The sequence below is a fragment of the Rhinolophus ferrumequinum genome, chromosome 7 (assembly GCF_004115265.2).
Source record: "Rhinolophus ferrumequinum isolate MPI-CBG mRhiFer1 chromosome 7, mRhiFer1_v1.p, whole genome shotgun sequence".
NCBI lineage: Eukaryota > Metazoa > Chordata > Mammalia > Chiroptera > Rhinolophidae > Rhinolophus > Rhinolophus ferrumequinum.
Genome location: NC_046290.1, coordinates 90,722,849 through 90,741,550, shown reverse-complemented (window position 1 = coordinate 90,741,550; position 18,702 = coordinate 90,722,849). Strand labels below are relative to the sequence as shown.

The window sequence follows — 18,702 nt, the reverse complement described above, 5'->3', positions numbered from 1 at the left end:
ATATAATATAATACCAAGTCTTATATTAATTTTTGCTCCATAAGACACATTAGAGATGATTGTCCAGCTAGGTCTTATTTTCTGGGAAACACAGTAGCTGTGTGGCCTTGGGAAAAACACTGTAACCATTCTGGCTCCTTGTTTCATGCCTCAGAGGAGTACTTCCTGTACCGTTCAGGGATGTTCATGATGTTTAAATGAGGTAATACACACAAAGGCTTAACACAATACATGCCAATTATTATTGTAAGGGGAATAGAATGGTTAGATTGGGGGGCAGACCTTGGGTTCTGGGCTGCCTACCAGTGTCTGGGGACTTAGTGTTTCCAGGCCCGAGGCAGTCACTGGACAGGGGTATTAGAGGAGGGATCTTATAGTTCATTTTGGTGAGAAGGACAGATGTTGAAGGTGATACCAGTTTTCTCGTTAGATGGATTCAGGCAAATCTGGTAGTTTTATTTTGTGGGCAAGAGCAGAGGTTGTAGAGGGAATTGGAGCAGATGGCTGTTTCTCTCAGGTCCTTGGTGGCTTTCGACCCCTGAGTTGGCTCTGTGGCTTCTGAGTTGCCTGCGTCCGGCCAGGGTCATTATGGGAAGCGGTGACCCCTCTGTGCAGCTTACAGCTCACCATCCAGGCCCACTTGTTAGGTCTTTAGGGTAGAATATAGAGTCTCGTCCTGGGGATTCTGTTGGGGAGGCTGGCAGGGAGGTGCTGACCGTGAGGTCAAGCTGGACAGGGCAAGGGAGGCATAGAAGATGTTGTCATCCTGGGTGAGAACAGAAAAAAGGGGGTTAGACAGTGGGGGGGGAGCTTTACCCACGTTATAGCAGCGATCCCATACCTGGGTGCCCTGCCGATCCCACAGTCGCTCTATTTCTTCCACCCCACCTGCTCCAAGCTTCCCTTTAATTCTTTCAGGCCCTAGTCTGAATGCTTACCTTGGGGTCCAGCTCGGGCTCTCTGTGTTGTCCTAGGAAGAAAAGACGTGCTGGGGTCAGGTGGTATGGCAGTCAGGATAGAGAAATGGGCCGGGACTCAGTAGTGAGATCATCTATTAGGTCAGGACCAGGGCACAAGGGAGGGGTGGGTGAGGCATGAGAAGGAGGAAACTGCGGAGGGGCACGTGTGTGGGAAGAAGGAAGGGCCCAGGTAAAGGAGGGGAGTGACGGTGGGACTGACCTTTGTTCCTAGTGTTCTCATAATTCTCCTCGGTATTTTGGAAGGATCCCCTGCACGGAAACAAAGGGTGGAAAATGTGTCCAATGCTGGGCAGAAAAGAGTTAAAACAGGCATTGGGCTCGTTCTCTTCTGGGAGGCTCTGCCACCTGCTTGGACATACTCAGAAGTTATGTGCAAAGATTTAAGACATTCAGCAGGAGGCTGCCTGGAAGAGGATTGAGAGGCAATTTGGGTGTAGCCCAGGAGAGGTCCCTGAGTCCCAGCTCAAAGTGGATTGTTCTAGAGAAGCAGCTTTTGTTGAAAGGGGCATAAGGAGGAGAAATTGAAAAGGTGAGCTCCTGTCCTCTCTGTTGACACTGGCTCAGTTAAAACTGGAGAAGGAAAACCAGTGAAGATAATCTCAGGTCCTCTGGGTGGGTGCTCAGGTCTTGGTCCCCAGGAGGAGACACCATCCTGGGAGGGGATTCCAGAAAGGCAGCTGACAAAAGTCAGGGAGGGAGAGAAATGAGGGATGGCCTGTGGGAAGGGAGAGTGTAGAGATGGGGAGAAGGATGGAGAAAAGGAAAACTGTGGGAGGGTTAGGAGGACCAGTGGTCAGGAAAGGAAGGGGAGTCCGAGTGCAGAGGAGAGGAGAGCAGGCTGGCAGCTGAGCAGAGAAGGTGCTCCTGAGAAAAGGCAGATGGTAAAGGAGCTGGAGGCAGAGGGTTCTTGTGGCCCATTGGGGCACGTGACCAGGGGAAAAGGGAGATTGCCTGATGAGCAAGAAAGAAGAGAAAATGTGGCAGAGGCAGATGTGTTCAGGAAGGGTAATGTTCAAGGTGGGAACATCACGATGTACAGAAGGGAAGCTTTAGAAATGGCGACAAAAGGAGGAGGGAAGTGGATAACGGAGAAAGACCAAGGGGAGACATTCTGGGAAAGAATCAGAGAAAGTGCCCAAAACTTAGGTCCACTGTTCTCAGGTTTTTCTTTTTTTAGAGCTGGAGCCGCAGGAAGTGAAGAGCCTGGCCTATTAGGGGCATATGAGGATGTGGATAAGAAAGTGGAAGATGAGAACAGCTGAGAAAGTCTCCCCAGTTCTCTTCTCATAAAGACACTTCCTGTTTCCGAAACCACACCTCCCCCCACCCCACTCCTTGGAGGACAAGCACTCACCTGGCTGGGGCTCTGGCATTAGTCCACAGACCTGTAGAGGGACCAACAGAGTGTCAGTGTGCCATCCATGATGGCATCTCTCCTCCCTGCCTTCTATGCTCGTCCTACTCTGAGACCATCCTTGGAGAGATCTGGGCAGCAAAGCGGCTCTGCTGGGAAGAGCCTGAGGCTCAGAGCGGGCACCCAGCTGGCACCGAGGCCCCCCACACCTGTCCTGCTATTGTCCTCAACACCAAATGTGGGGAGCAGCTCTTCTCTGCACCATGTCCCTTTATCCTGCCCTCTCTCCCCCACCTTTCCCTGTGCATTCTTCTCCCTTCCTCGAACCCTTCCATGATTCCACAACCTGTTCCTTCCACTGCTGAGCCCTGGCCCACTCTCCCCTCCCTCCCCCATCGTGTCACAGGCACCACTGCTCCCTCCTGCCCTGACAAACCAGCTTCTTGTGCTTTCCTTCTGAGTGGCGGCTGTTTCTCTCTCCCACCTCATAAATCTCATGGCTGCAATCTGTGTTTGCCCTGCAGCCCATTCTCCTCCATGTCTTCCGCTGAAACCTCTGCTGTTCCTCCCAGGCCCTCCCCCCTCTACAACCTCAAGTGTCCCTGCAGCATTTCCCAAGGATTTGGCTCCAGTTCACACACATCCTCTCCATCACCCTTCACCTTCCTGGGAGGACTCATCATCCATGGGACAAACCTCTAATGCACTGGACTTGCCTGTATCCCAGCTCCAGAGACCTCCACTCCCCTGAGTTATACCCTGGACTTTATATTTGTAATCACTGGGACTGCTGAGACCTCTGAAATATTAAATGCTAGTATCATTTTTATGCTACAGCTTTCTTTCCTTCCAGTTCTCTCATGTCATCATCCCCCTACACCTGTGCTTTGATCGCCCTGAACTCTTGTTCCTTGATCATCCACTTTCTTTGAGGTTATTCAAGCTCCCTGCTGAGCCCTCCGCCCTCTCACCAGTTCCTTGATCTCCTGTGTTCCCTTGTCCTTCTGCCGCACTGAGTTGACAAATTCCAATCCTGCATGTCTCCCATGGAAGGCAGTTCTATTTGCTTTCCTAATATCCACTCACTTCTTACTCAGTTACATAACCTTGATTTTATTTGGAGTGGCAAGTGCTGTCCTACAGATAGATGTGGGACATATGACTAATTCTGGCCAATAAGATATAAGGGGATGCATGGGTGGGACTTTCAGAAAGGCTCCTTAGAAGGAAGACAGACAACTGGGGCTTAGTCTTTTTGTCCTTTCCTCCTTCCTCCTGTTTCTTGCTTGGTTTCAGAAATAATGGGCAGAATCTTAGCAGCCATCTTGGACCACGAGGCAATCCAGGATAGGAGCCAGGATCCAGGACAGTGAGCAGAGAGGTAGGAGCCTGCATGCCTAAGACAGTGGCCTCTGCTGTTTGCCTCCAGATCCTTTTATACGAAGGGAAAATATCTCTGTCTTATTTAAACCACTGTTACTTGTGGTCTCTGGTGCCAGAAGATGAACGCAAATCCTAACCACTGTGTTTCCCCGAAAATAAGACCTAACCAGAAAGTAAGCCGTAACATAATTTTTTAATACATCCCCTGAAAATAAGCCCCAATGCGTCTTTTGGAGCAAAACTTAATCTAAGACCCGGTCTTATTTTTGGGGAAACGCAGCAACAAGTCTTAAACATTTCTAAACTGCATAGCTAAATACTGCTGGGGAAAAACACAATCACGTGCGATGATGCTTTTACTGATTTATGGCTTCTCATCTGAGTTGAATTCTTAAATACCATCTTCCATTTCTTCAGTGATGATGTCACATTTTTCTCTTTATCTCTGATCCTTATCCTTACTCTCAGGAGACAATCATTGTGGTGGGTTTTTTTTTGTTTTTGTTTTGTTTTTTGGCAGAATTTAAAAAACCCACAATTTTTATGTAGTTAAATTTATCAATATGTTTTTTCATTGCTTTTGGGTTTTATATCATACTTAGGGAAGTCATCTCCACTCCATGGTTCCACCACTATGTATTGAATTACTCATCTTTCCCCATTGGTTAAAAATATTACTTTTAACCTACAAAATTCTCGCATATATTTGGGTCTATTTTTATTCTGCCTGCATTTGTTTTTTTTTCTTTTCTTCCACTGCTTTATCTGTTACCTGTTTATTTATTATATGCTAGTATTGTATAATTTTAACTTCTTGTAGCTTAATAGCTATAAATGATAATACTCATACGCATATTTGCCAGGATCTATTCTAAATGCATTGTGTTTAATTGTCATGATAACCCCTAAGTAATTACTATTATTATCCCCATTTTACTGATGAATAAGTTGAGGCACAGAGTAATAGTACCATTGTGCCAGAGTTGACCCATCCAGGACTGACTGCAGGAAGTCAGATTTTATGCTCATCAGAGTTTATGCTGTGCTTTAATATCTAATAGAGCAAATTTCCTCTCATTGAACATTTTCTTTAATTTCAAATCAATTTTGGAGGGTGTTGAGGTATAAACAATTAATGCCTCTAGCCGTGTCCTTTCTTTGAGCTGTAAATGCATACATCCAAATTTCTGATGGACATCTCTACTCATATGCCAGAAAGATATCTGAAATATAACCTATCCCAAATTAGAGGAAGCATTGTTCTCCCCCAAACATGGTCTCTGACCTCCTATGTTCTCTGATTCACTTGGTGGTTTCATCGCACCCTCCTTCACCCAAGTTGTAAACGTGGGACTTCCTCCTGCTCTCTCACCCCTACATCAATCCAATCCCCAAGTCTTACTGTCCCCTCTTAATCTTTTCCAGAATCTGGCTCTCTCCTTGCACCCACACTGGCGTTGCATTAGACCGGCTCAAGCCTGGCCCACCTGCATCCCCTCCACCACAGACTGTTGCATCTGCAAGGCAAAGTGAGGTTGTCCCTTGGCTGCTTCACGTTGCTTCTGGGATCCAAGGCTCTTGTGTGTGATTTACAGTGTCCTCTATTCCTGCCTCCTCCAAAGCACTGAGCTGCTTACAGCTCCCAAAATGGTTTCCTCTGCTTGGAAGAACAGTGAACTCTACACCACCCTCACCACTTCCCTGGCTAATTCTTTTTTCTTCTTTGAGACTTTTTGCAGGTGTCACTTCCTCTGGGTAGTCCTCCTTGATTCTCCTTCTTCCTCCCAACCTACTATAGCTCTTTCCAAATGAGGCAATTAGCCCTTGAGGCATCCCCCTCCCCCACTGAGTTCCTTGAAAGCAAGACCTCTGCTTTTTTATATCTCCAATCACAAGCCAGGCTCTGGAAAATGGGCACCCTACCAATGCTTGCTGAACTGAGCCAACTTCCTGTCCCTTCTGCTCTCATCTTACTTTTCTCAAGGCAGACATTTCCCCTCCCCATGAACCGAAAGGTGAGCACTGATGAGAAATGATGAAGTCAAGAGACAGAACTTGAAAATGATCAGATTAAGTGGAGAGGGGTTGCTCTGGAGCAGTGGTTCTCAAACTTGCTCACTCAGAGACCCACTGAGGAGACTGTTCTCACTGCAGAGTCCTACATCCAGACCTCACCCCGCAGGGATTTGCATTTTTAACGGGCACCAGTGGCCATTCTGAGCAGGTGGTTCTCAGAAACACCCAGTTGGGAAGCTTGGGGAGAGGGCAGGACCACTTACCTTTGTTTCTCTTACACCTGAGGTAGACCAACACTCCCAAAATAGCGATTATGAACACAGCACCAGCCAGTGCCACCCCGACTATAGCTCCCAGAGACAGGGGTCCAGAGCTCTTTATGCCGTCTGTGATACAGAGGCCCTCTGTGGTGGCGGCGGTGGTGGTGGTGGCGGTGGTGGTGGTGGCGGTGGTGGTGGTGCTGGGGGGGCCTTTGGTGGTTTTCTTGGTGGCTGAGAAGACATGAGAAATAAACAAATTCTCCCCTGGAGGACTGGAGGTATCTGGGTGAAACTGTCACACCTTGTTCCCTAGTTTGGGGAATATTGGGGGTGGGGAGCAACCCTTGAAGCTCTCACACAGGGACGGGAGTAACAATGTGAAATGCTGAAGGCTCAGAATCCACATCACTCAGTTTAAATCCTGACTTTACCACTGATCCGTGGTCTGACCTCAGAACCTCATTTCATCACTTACAAATACGGATAACTATAACACAGAGTTAAAGAATTTTATTGTGGTAAAAGGCCCATAGCAAAATTCACCACTTTACACGTATTTAAGTGTACAGTTCAATGGCATTAAGTACATTCACATTGTTGTACAACTTTCACCAGCCTTCATCTCCAGAACTTTTTCATCTTCCCAAACTGAAACTCTGTCTCCATTAAACGACAGCTCCCCATTCTCCCCACCCCAGCACCAAGCACCCACCATTCTTTTTTCTGTCTCTATGAATTTGACCACTCTAGATACCTCATGTAACTGGAATCAAAGAGTATTTGTCCTTTTCCAGGATTGTTTTAATAAGTGAGAAAACATCTGTAAAGAACCTAATATATATTGGAAATATGTTTTTAACATTAAATTAATATATATTGAACTTTAGTTCTTACAGATTGTACCTTTGTAGATGTTTAATGCACCACTAAAAAATAAAACTGACATAATATGAAGCTGCAGAAAATATATCTATATCTACTCCAATAAAATCTTCAGATTAGTATTGACCAAATTCTCTGTCCACACTGGTTAGAAATTAATAATAAAACCATAAATACCATCTGTTAATTGAGATAATTTTAAATTTTTAGTCAAAGAAATATGTATCTATATATCTATATCTATAATAACATGCTACTTAGAAAATAAAAACCAGAGCAACACATATTTCAAAAATCCTCCTGGAATATCATTAAAGCTGCAGTCTAAGCTAAAAGCATAGTATTAAGTGCTTTCATTATTTAAAATGGGAAGAAATTTTTAAAATTAATAAAATAGTCAATTTTTAAAGAAAAAGTAACAGCCCTAAGGAAACTCACAGTTTGAAAGTAATGAAAACTTATGTAGAAATAAATTTATTAGGAAGCAGAACAGCACATGGAATTAATACAGGAAGTGGTTATTTAGGGAAAAAAAGAAGAAAACAGACAAGACTCTTGGAACAACAAAAGAGTCTGTTTAAATTGTGAGTGTATGCTCAATTATAGGTTGATACATTTTAAAAACTCTGTGAAATGGATGATTTTCTGAAACAAAAATTTTAAAAAATGGATTTAGTAAGTAATAAAGTTTAACTGACAGGTAGACAAAGAAGCAAAACACTATTAAGGAACAATTTTTCATAAAGATTCTATGCTCAGGTGATTTTATGGGTAAACTCTTGTAAAAATGTAAGGAACAGATAATTCCCAGACAGAAGATTCCAGAACATTGAAAAATATGGAAAACTATGCAGTGCTAATTCATTACATAAAACGACAAACCTGATGCTAATATTCATTCATAATTTTTTAAAAATGAAGATTAAAACAAAAGGCTATTTTTTTTTAACTGATCTGAGTGGAGAATAATACCCAGTATTGGCACAACAGGAGTATAAATTGGCACAACTTGTGGGAATGCATTTGAGAATATCTATCAAAGTGTAAAATACCCATGCATGCCCTTCGACCCAGTGATTTCAGTGCTAGGAATCTGTTCTATGGAAATCCTGGTGTAAGGATGGAAAGGCCTGTGTTAAAGAGGGTTTTTTGCAGCGTTATTGCGATGTGGCAACAACCTGTCTTTAAACAGAAAACTAATTAAGTAAGTTATGATACGTGACTACAATGGGACACCATGCAGCCATTTTTTTAAAAAAGGCACAGATGTATATGTGCTAAATGGAAAGATACTTCAAGTATATTAACTAAAAACCGCAAGTTATAGAGCAGAATACCATACAGTTTAATTCTATTGGTGTTATACAAGATGTGATCAAAAGATGCGGTGACTGTTTAAGTGAAAAAAAAGTATTACAGAAAAAGATACATTGCCATTAATCCCCCTCAAAATACTCCCCCTCGCTTCGAGCACACTTATGCCATTGTTCTTGCCACTTTCTGAAGCAGTTCTGGAAGTCCTCTTTCGTGAGTGTCTTTACTTCATTCTTCATCATGACAACGCTTCGTGTCACACATCGCTTCTGGTACTACAATTTCTGTCAAATAAAAACATGACGGTGTGTCTTCCTCCACCTTATTCACCGGATCTGACACCTTGTGACTTCTGGCTCTTCCCCAAAGTCAAAATGACCATGAAAGGTAAACGTTTCAAATAGATTCAGGACATGGAGGCAGCCATGACAGTGCAACTAAAGACACTCACGAAAGAGGACTTCCAGAACTGCTTCAGAAAGTGCCAAGAATGATGGAGTAAGTGTGTTCGAAGTGAGGGGGAGTATTTTGGGGGGGGGGGGTTAATGGCAATGTGTCTTTTACTGTAATAAATTTTTTAAATGTAAACATTCACCGTATTTTTATTTATCACACCATGTATATATCTGTGTTTTGTATTTGTATGTGTATCTATATCTATGTCTACATCGATATCTGTCAGAAAGAACATTTCCTCAGAAAGAAGTAGTGGCTGGGGAGATAAAGTGGAGAGGGAGGAGTGTGCTTTCCATTTGACTCCCTTCTGTGTTGTTTGACCATTTTTTATTATGTGCAAGTATTAATAGTACCTTTATTAATTTTAAAATGTAACATTTGTTTTTATCCAAGTTGTATAGTCACCTAATTTTAACAGTCCACAAATTCTAGACAGCTTATAAAAATAGCGACTCGCTGAATAAGCCTCCTCACTGCCTTCCCACTCCGCCAAAGACAGCTATTTTCAGCACCTTTAGCTATTTCTTTTGGCATTAACCTCATATTTCTGAGTCACGTGCATTTACTGCTGTTGCTTGAGTGTGTTGTTAGGTAGCATGTATTCTCTTCCTAGTATTGAAAGGGAGGCGTTAGATCTCTTACACCCTCATTTTCTCTGTCTTACTCAACTTCTCAGCATTCTCTTTCATGAAATGGGTTCTTCCCTCGGCTTCTGGGACACCATTCTCTCTTGGTTCTTCTCCTGCCTCCTAGCAGCTCCTCTTCAGTCTTTTTCGTTGGTTCCTCCCTGTTTTTCCAACCTGAGCCACTCACGGGTCAGTCCTAGCACCTCCTCTCTGTCTCCACTCACCTCCCAGATAGTCTCACACAGCCCCATGGCATTAACTACCAGTGGAATGCTGATTACCCCCAAATGTACACATCCAGCCAACTCGCCCCTGCACTCCAGACTCATCTGTCCTGCGGCCTATCATGCCTCCGTTTGTTTGTTTAGCAAGATCTCAAATTTAAGATGTGCAAACAGAATTTTGATTTCCTCCCAAACCTGCCCCACCCTCCCATTTCCCCTCTTCAGGAAATGGCAATTCCCTCCTTCACGAGTCAGGTCACACGCCTTACAGTCAGCCGTGGGTCTTCTCTCTTTCTCACCCCCCACATTCAGTCATCTGCAGATGCAGCCTGCTCTGTTTTCAGTCTGTAACCAGCGTCTGGCCGCTTCTCAGGCCACCATCCCCCACCCTAATCAAGCCACATCGCCTCTCACTGGTGCTCTTGCTTTTGACCTTGCTAATCTGTATAGTCTTGTTTTCCATACAACAGCCAGAGGAACACTTTTACAGTGTAAATCAAGTCACTGCATTCCTCTGCAGGAAACCCTCACTGGCTGCCATCGCCGAGTCAAAGTTCTTTCCTTGGCTTTCAAAGCCACACCAGACGTGCCCCACAGCCAGTTCTGACCTCACCTCCTGCCACCTCAGCCTCTTCCTCTGCTTCAGCCACACTTTCCTAGCTCACGGCCTTTGCCCTTGCTGTTTCCTTTTGACTGCAACATTTGTCTCTAGACCCTCTCCCTCACTTCCTCCAGATCTGGATTTTTCTGCTGGCTTCTCTACCAGCTTTGTGCCTTTGGAGGCTGGTCTTGGTAGACTCCATCCATGGGCTCTCTCGCACCCTGGTTCCCATTCAGTGACTAGTGGGGGTCACCAGCAGGAGACAGAGAGGGTAGGTCAGGGCATAGTCCTTTGCTCTCTCCCTGATGGGTATTGTATGAGTCAGGGTTCTCCAAAGAAACAGAACCAATAGGATATAAGCGTTTTATCATACGGGGTTGGCTCACGAGATTCTGAGAGGCTCCACAATCTGCCTTCTGAAAGAAGAGGGCCTCGGAGAGCCAGGGATGTAGTTCTAGTTCATCCTGAAGGCCCTAGAACCGGGAGCTCTGACGTCTGAAGGCAAGAGAAGATGGACGGAGGTTCCAGCTTACATGGAGAGCAAATTTCTCCTTCCTGCGCTTTTTGTTCTAGTCGGGCCCACAAGGGATTGGGTGATGCCCACCTCTAATCTCTTCTGGAAACACCTTCACAGACACACTTAGAAATAATGTCTCAACAGCCATCTGGCATCCCTCAGCCCAGCCAAGTTAACACATAAAACTAACCATTGTGGTCATGTTGACTCTATCTCCCCAGAGGCCACAGTTCCCCATGGGGGCCCCGTACCCACTCCCTCTGCTGTTCCTCATGGCCGGTCCCAGGTGTCTCATCATCCCAGACTGGTTTCCCTACCTGGTGCCCCACTCAAAACTCTCCTCAGTTACCCTGTTTAAGTGGCTGCTTCCTGCCGGGACTCTGACTAGTGTCCCCAGGCCTTCCCTGTTCGGTCTGAATAATGTGGCACCCCTAGCTACCTGTATCCCACCGATTCTGTTTTATTTTCCTCCTTTTCTCTTTTCACCACCACCTAACACGCAGACAGAATTAATTTGTTTGCTCTTTTGGGGGTTGTCTTCCTACACTCAAATGTAAGATCCATCGTTGATGGCAATTTTTTAAACTGCTGTTTCCCCAGTGCCCAGATTAGCAACGACACGTAGTAGGCACTCAATCAATATTTGTTAAATGAATGAATGAAATAATTTTCCCTTGGAATTTCAAGGCATTCAACCACTATGTTCCAGCTTCTTGTGTTGCTATTGAGACATCTGAAGCCATTCTGATTCCCAGATCTCCACATGTGACCTGTTTCTTTCCTCCTTGGGAATTTGTTGGATCTTCTTTTTATCCCTGATATTTTGAAATTTCATGTTGCAGTGCCCTGAGGCAGGTCTTTTTATTTTTACCCATTTGCTGGGCTCTTGTGTTCTGGATAATTTCTAGAGTAATTGTGTTGATATTTTCTTCCCCATGGATTCTCTCTTCTCTGTTTCTGCAACTTGCATTATTCAGAGATTGAACCTCTTGGACTAATCCCATTTTTTCTTATCTTTCCTTATAGTTTCTATATTATATTAAATGAATTGCATCTGTTACTATATAAGGGAATATTCATAGGTTCTGGGGATTAGGATATGGGCATATCTTTTTGGGAGGCCTCTATTCAACTCACTACACTTTCCAAATCTTTGACCTTTTTGTTTTACCCTCTAAGAAATTTCCGTAAATTTTGTCTTTCAAGCCTGTTATTGAGTTTTCCATCTTTACTATTATATCTCTAATTTCCGAGAGCTCCGTTATTATATGGAAAGCTCCTTCATAAAGCACCCTTTCTTGTCACATGCATGGGTGACCTTCTGAGAATGAGAGTTATTTGACAGTATTATTCTCCCTCCATTGTTTTGGTTTCTTTCAGGTTCTTCTTTACCACTCCTCCCATCCTCACCACCCCCATTTGTTTTGGTCTCCACGTTTCATGGGAGAAGCTTCCCTTAAATGTTTAACCATATTTTAAAATGGCGTCTCTAACCTTGAGCATTCCAAGTACAGATGAAGAGAGGGTATAATCCTCAGTGCTGGAGGATTTGGTGCAAGGCTGAGACCCCAATTTCCTTGCCTCCTTGGATGCCAGTGTGCAGGAAGCCACGCTGATTGGAAGCTGTGTGTGTGGTATGGGAGAAAGTGCTTGTCAACTAGTGGGTTGTAGAGTGATGTATTAGAGTTCTAGATCTTTCCCAGGCCCATCAGGTAGATTTCCTGATCAGGAGAGAATCTCCTGACCTTTTGTTTTTGGGGTGAGGGAAGAGCAGCCTGAGTCCTGGGAAGGCATCTAAGAGGGTGGGGGTGTTTAGGTCTCATCAATTCACCAAATCTTTAGTTTTAAGGGCTGAACCCTTGCCCCCAGTTGTGCCCCTGTTCTCCCCACCACTGCCACCCCAGTGTCTATCTGGTTCATTCGTTTTGGAAAACAAACCTCCAATCTTTTGCTGGGGTGGGGGATAGGGATATGGAGGTTTGCCTGCTCCCTAAATAGATTTTCAGCTAGTCCTCTAGATTTCAGACCCCCTTTTACTCCCACTTTCAGGGGTATTTGGGGTTGCCATTCCTGAATCTTTAAGGGGATTTACAGGGCAGACTGCTTTGCTTCTGGGTTTCCCCACTGCTGGTTTAGAGTTTAGTTCCTATGGTCTCCTAAGCCAGTTACATTAGTCTATCTGTTTCCAGCTTCCTATATTTTGTTTTTGTCTACCTACTCACATTTTTTGTCCTTGTAGATTTTTGTCTTAAAAAAATTCCCTTTGCTGTCATTTTAGCTGATTTTGGGAGGCAGTGGAGGTAAACATGTGCATACAACCCACCACCATCTTAGTCAGATTTATACATTATTTTCACAATGAAAATTATAAAAGGTAAACATTCAAAAATAATATTGCATATTAACAATAAAAATCAAGAATATAGACGGTAAAACTTTGTGAGACGTATAGATGAGCTTTAGAAGGACACTACCAAGGTTTACAGAGGAATATAAAATAGGACCTGTTCCTGGGTGGGAAGATTGTATGTTACACTGATTTCAGTGTCTTTCCATTGCTTTATAGGTTTAATGCAATTCTTATTTTAAAAATCCTCATGAGTGTTTTCTCAGAACTTACTCTAACTTACTTACTCTAACGCTTATGTGAAAGAATAGGCAGGCAATAATAATAAAGTTGCTGAGGAAGAAGTGATGTGTTTGAGATGGAAATAATCTTATCAGCCACTGAAATATGATAAGGTTACAATAAATAAAACAAGTGGTACTGATATAAGAAAATACAAGTGACACATATGAGATCAGACAATTAAGTTAGTGAACTTTCCACCGTGTAAGCGTATGGTGGAAAGTTCGGGAACTTAATTGTCTGACCTCGTATCTGATAAGGTGTTAATATCCAAAATATATAAAGAACTCATACAATTCAATAGCAAAACCCAAAAAACCCTATTAAAAAATGGGCAAAGGACCTCAATGGACATCTCTCCAAAGAACATATACAAAAGGGCAACAGGTACTGAAAAGATGCTTGACATGACTAGTCATTAGGGAAATGCAAATTACAACCACAATGAGACACGTTCCATTAATAATGATGGCATCTCCTCTCAATAAACACAAATGCTGTATTATGGGCTATGTGACAATAGGAATTATCACTTGAATATATATATACATATATATATATATATACACATATTTATATATATATCTGAATTGAAAATTAAAGACTGATTTAAAAGTAAAAAAAAAACCAATGCACAATGAGATATCACCTCATGCCTATTAAAATGGCTATCATAAAAAGACAAGAAATAACAAATGCTGGAGTGGATGTGGAGAAAAGGGAACCCTTGTGCACTGTTGGTGGGAGTGGAAATTGGTGTAGCCACCATGGAATGGAAACCAGTATGGAAAGTCCTCAAAAATTAAAAGTGGAACTACCTTATGTTCTATCAATTCCACTCCTGGGAATATACCCAATGGAAATGAAAACATTAACTTGAAAAGATAACTGCACCCCTATGTTCTTAGAAGCATTATTTACGAAAGCTGAGACATGGAAGCAAACTAAGTGTCTAATGATGGATAAATGGATAAAGAAGTTGTGGTATGTGGTATACACATATATATGAATATTATTCAGCCATAATAAAATGAGGAAATCCTACCATTTGCAACTACATGCATGGATCTGGAAGGCATTATGCTAAGTGAAATAAGTCAGACAGAAAACTACAAATGCTGCATGATCTCACTTTTACACTGTATCTAAAAGAATAACCCAGAAAACCAAACTCAAAGAAAAAAGAGCAGACATCTGGTTATCAGAAGCAGAGGGTGGGGGGAGGGGAAATCAGAGAGATATTTAAAAGGTACAAACTTCTAATTATAAGATAAATAAGTAATAGGGATATAATACACACATAATGACTATAGCTAACACTGATTATGATACATAGGAAAGTTGTTAAGAGAGCAAATCTTAAGAGTTGTCATCACAACAAGAATTTTTTTTTGCCTTTTTTCTTCTTTTCTGTTTATTATATCTATATGAGCAGATGGATATTAGTGGAACCTACTGTGATAATCATTTCATAATATCTGTAAGTCAAACCATCATGCTGTATGCCTTAAACTTGTACAGTGCTCTATGCCAATTATTTCTCATGGAAAATGGAAAAAAAAATGTGGGTTAGCATTCTAAGAGGAACTATGTAAAGAACATTAAAAATATTTGACCCTGTCAAAAATAAACAAACAAAAACCAGTGAAACAGAATAGAGACACCAGAAATGGATACTATTCTACAAAAGAACTTAAAAGCCAGGCATATGAATCAATGGAGAAGAGAAAAAATATTCAGTAAATCGATACATGGGATTGGGACAATTGATTAGTTTCTTGGTGTAAAGATCAATTTCATTCTTTACCTCACACCGTATACCAAAATAAATTCTCACTCCATTAAAGAGTTTTATTGTGAAAAGAAATCCTACAAAAATTAGAAGAAATTAAAATAGTTTCAACTCCTGGTGGGATAGAGCATTTTGTGCTTAGAAATGAAAGAAAAGAATTACAAAGGCTAATACTCTTAGATTTGGCTACAGAAGAAAACACCTGTATGTAAAAAAAATTAATGAGCCAATCACAAACCTATATTTGCTGCAAATATTCCTTTAATGTTAATTTTTGCATGGTGGTACTTGGATTAAAAACATTTCTTTTTATTACTTTCCTGTATTTTTTTTTAGATAATGAGCCTGGATTTCCTATTAATTGTGTTAATTAAAAAGTTAATTTATTGATGAAAAACTCATACTATTAATAAATGTGACAGAGAAATGAGAAAAGGAAGAATAAGGGAAACATGAAGATGGTTCTAAAAAGAGACATAATCTCTTAAATGGCCATTTAAGGAAGAGATATGGAGGAGGTGCAGGAAATATAAATTCAAGGCTTTCTCACTTAATCCAAGTTGTGACACATTTTCTAATTGCTCTAAAACCAGTTTGGTAATCAAGATGAGGCAGTGGTTTACCCAGGGAGGGCAGGGTGGGGCTCAAAGAGTGTCCTTCCCAGCCGGGAGCAGTAATTCATCACTGACATGTTAATAATTTAGAATTACCAGTGCAAGTGATTATGAAAAGCAAACCAACTTAGTTAATTGTTAGTTTTCTACAAAATTTTCTACAGACAACACGCCCAATCATTGCCTGCTCCTGGGAGAGAGCCTGTCCCCCACTGCCCTGAAGACAGATAATCCCAGGTTCAAGTTCTGATGCCCAATGAGTAATTAGGAAGGTCTATTAATGCAAAACCCTCCATTCTTAGGTTAAAAATGGGGAAAAACAACAAAATGATCAAGTCAGTAGGTGAGGCTGATCGGCTCATGGCTAAGAGAGGAGGCTTTGGGGTTAAACTGGGTTCAAAATTTGCCTGTATCATGAGTGGTGACTTTGGGCAGGTGTGAGCCTCAGCTTCCCCATTGTAACAGTACTCGCTGTTATTGTGGGGTTGTGCAGGGTAACTAGCGCGATGCAGACCAAGGTGTCAGCCTGGTCGTGATGCACAGTAAGCGGGAGCTGCTGTTATTGCTGTTACAGAGGGGCCTCTAACGACCAGGACAGGGGAACAGGATCAGAGAGGAGAAGGGGACAACACAGGGCCTCTTGTGGGAGAGGTGGGGACCAGGGGTCAGTGAGAGGCTACGAGGGTAAGGAGGATGGAGACAGGAGGAGGGAGATGGTGAAGGGGAAGAAAGAGATGGGACCAGGGCGGGGAGCATTGGAGGCCGTGTTCTGGGGAGCAGAGTGGGACAAGGAAGCAGGGGTATTGGGAAAACGGGTGATGGGGTGTTTCCAGGGAATCGGGGGCTCCTCAGAGCGTTGTTGGGACATACTGTGTGTGCCAGGCTGAGCTCATGGCTGTGGGGAGGCACAGGTATGGGAATAGCTGGGCAGGAGTAGCGACTAGGGACAGGAGTTTGAGAGAAGGGTCAGCAAGAGTGGCGCCTGGACCAGGCCTAGGGGATGAGGGCACCAGTGGCCTTCGAAAGCCTCAGCCAGGGCAGCTGGACTCACCGGGAGTGATGACAAGGTTGGTCCCAGGGACGCACTGCCAGTTTTTCTTGCTATGATTCCGGGCGGTCAAGTGGACTCGGCAGAAGTACACACTCTTGTCCTGCCTCCGCAGGTTAGAGATCTGGAGGAAGCCGCTCCTCCCGTCCTCTGTCCAGTTCAGAGAGAGCCGGTTCTTGAAATCCTTATGGATGAAAGATGGAGTCGTGTTGTAGATGGTCTCCCCATGGAAGTGTTTCCATTTCCAGGATATAGTCACGCTGAGAACATTGGATAACTCCCAGGGGTGACAGAAGGAGAAGGGGATCTGGACGGAGCCACCTTCAGGGGCTGAGAGTTGCTTTGGTTGGTTGACTTCATAAAGATACTGTGAATTGCACTTTGTTGAACGACCTTAAGGCGGGAGGGAGAGGGAGAAACCTCAAATTGGGGGTGGTGATGGGTGGAGGACAAAGAGGTAGCCCCTGAACAGCTGGCACCCTCACCCAAGGGCAGAAGTGTGACAGATGGTAGGACTGGTCCTCTGGCAGGGTGTCCTTCTCTCCACACTAGGGGTTAGGGGGAGGGTGAAGGGTGAAAGCCCCAGCATTGTGGGACCAGCCCTTTACTTGTTGGGGATGGGAGGCCTAGCCGGCCACCCCAGCAGACCCCTTCTCCAGACACCCAGCATAAGCCCCTCCCACAGGCTCCCCCATGGCCCTGGGCAGAGCCAGGCCGGTCCTGGCCACTCACCAGCCTGTAGAGACGCCAGCAGCAGCAGCAGCAGCAGCAGGGGCAGCAGCAGGGGCAGACCCATCGCCTTGCTCTCCTCCAGGGAGATGAGAAGACAAGCACAGACCTCAAGGCCAGAGGGAAGCCCCGCGGAGGGGCCACCTCAGGGAAGTCTGCGCAGCAGGAGAGAGATGATCAGGCTCCTTCAGAGGACAGAGGAAGGGTGGGAGCCTTCCCCAATTTGCTGCCCCAGAGTGATCAGCACTTCCTGTATCAATCTGGCTTCTTCTTTTCTTCTATTGCAAAAGGGCCTCCCTTGTGGTCAGTGCAAAGGGAGCCATGATGCTGGTCTCCAGCCTCCATCTTCACACTGAAGGGCGTGATCCTGACCTTGGCTTGTTGGGGCCTCTCCTCTCCCACCTCGGCTCCCTGCCTCTGCCAGCGCCCTCCTCATCTTAGTAGTCAGTCTCCATCTCTCTCTGTCTCTCACTCTCTCCCTTTCTCCTCTTCTCTGAGTGTCTCTCAGCCTCTGTTTCTCTCTCTCATCCCAGGCGGAGGGGCAGCAGGAGGACCAGCTCAGGCTCTTTCAGGAAAGGAAAGGCGCCCTGAGTCTCTGCCCAGCTACAGCCCCTCAGAGGGAAGGAGGAGGGAGCCGCTGTGGTCAGATGCCCTTGGGCGCCATCCCCAGCACCAGGGGCACCCAGCTTGCTCTTGGCCCCTCTCCCTCCCCTGCAGTCCCCAGGGTGGACCAGGCCTGCCAGGTCTGTTCCCAGGGGCAGTGTCACACCCTCCCTGAGATTAAGAAGTGAGGGTGGGCTCACACTCCCACCTCCCTGGAGAGTGGGCCTCCTGGAGGCCATGCCTCCACCACGGGATCTGCAGAGACTTCTGTCCTCTCCACTCTACAGATGTGAGACCAAGGCTCAGGGAGGCTTTGCCCCAAGTCCATGACTCAAGTGACAGGTGCGGGACTCGAACTCCAGTCTGGCTGACTCCACAGAGCCTTCTGCTGCTTCTGGATTTTTCTGTCTGGTTGCTCCAGTTAATCTCTGGGCCTCAGGTTCTGAGTGCAGACCTCTGCGGGTTAGTCCAGAGGCTGTGTTTCTGTAATGCTCCTAAGGTGATTCCATGAACAGCTGTTAGAGCCCTGGCTAATGCAGAGCCTTCCTTGGACACAGGATGAAGACTCAGAGCAGTAATGACTCACCCCAGTGACAGTCCCTGGGACTGTCTCCAATGAGGGCAGTGCCAGCCTGTGAGTGGTGGTGGATGGGCTGAGCGATTGGGGGCTGGGA

At 44.6% G+C, this 18,702-nt stretch overlaps 1 protein-coding gene across 1 annotated transcript; it reads right to left on the bottom strand.

Annotated features, from left to right (window-relative positions):
- Positions 1-76: 76 nt before the first annotated feature.
- Positions 77-17,647, bottom strand: PILRA (paired immunoglobin like type 2 receptor alpha). Its single transcript, XM_033110027.1, has 7 exons — positions 17,429-17,647; positions 16,700-17,089; positions 5,997-6,224; positions 2,335-2,365; positions 1,180-1,229; positions 939-970; positions 77-766 (listed from the first exon to the last, which is right to left on the bottom strand). Exons 1-7 carry the CDS (start codon positions 17,490-17,492, stop codon positions 644-646), a joined length of 918 nt encoding a protein of 305 aa, XP_032965918.1. The 5' UTR covers positions 17,493-17,647; the 3' UTR covers positions 77-643.
- Between the last annotated feature and the right edge of the window lie 1,055 nt (positions 17,648-18,702).

Excerpts from the sequence above, each read along its gene's own strand:
- PILRA (XM_033110027.1), bottom strand. The coding sequence starts at position 17,492 with ATGGGTCTGCCCCTGCTGCTGCCCCTGCTGCTGCTGCTGCTGCTGCTG. Across the intron at positions 17,090-17,428 it reads GCTGGCGTCTCTACAGGCTG|GTCGTTCAACAAAGTGCAAT; the intron begins GTGAGTGGCCAG and ends TCCCGCCTTAAG. Across the intron at positions 767-938 it reads AGCCCGAGCTGGACCCCAAG|GATGACAACATCTTCTATGC; the intron begins GTAAGCATTCAG and ends GTTCTCACCCAG.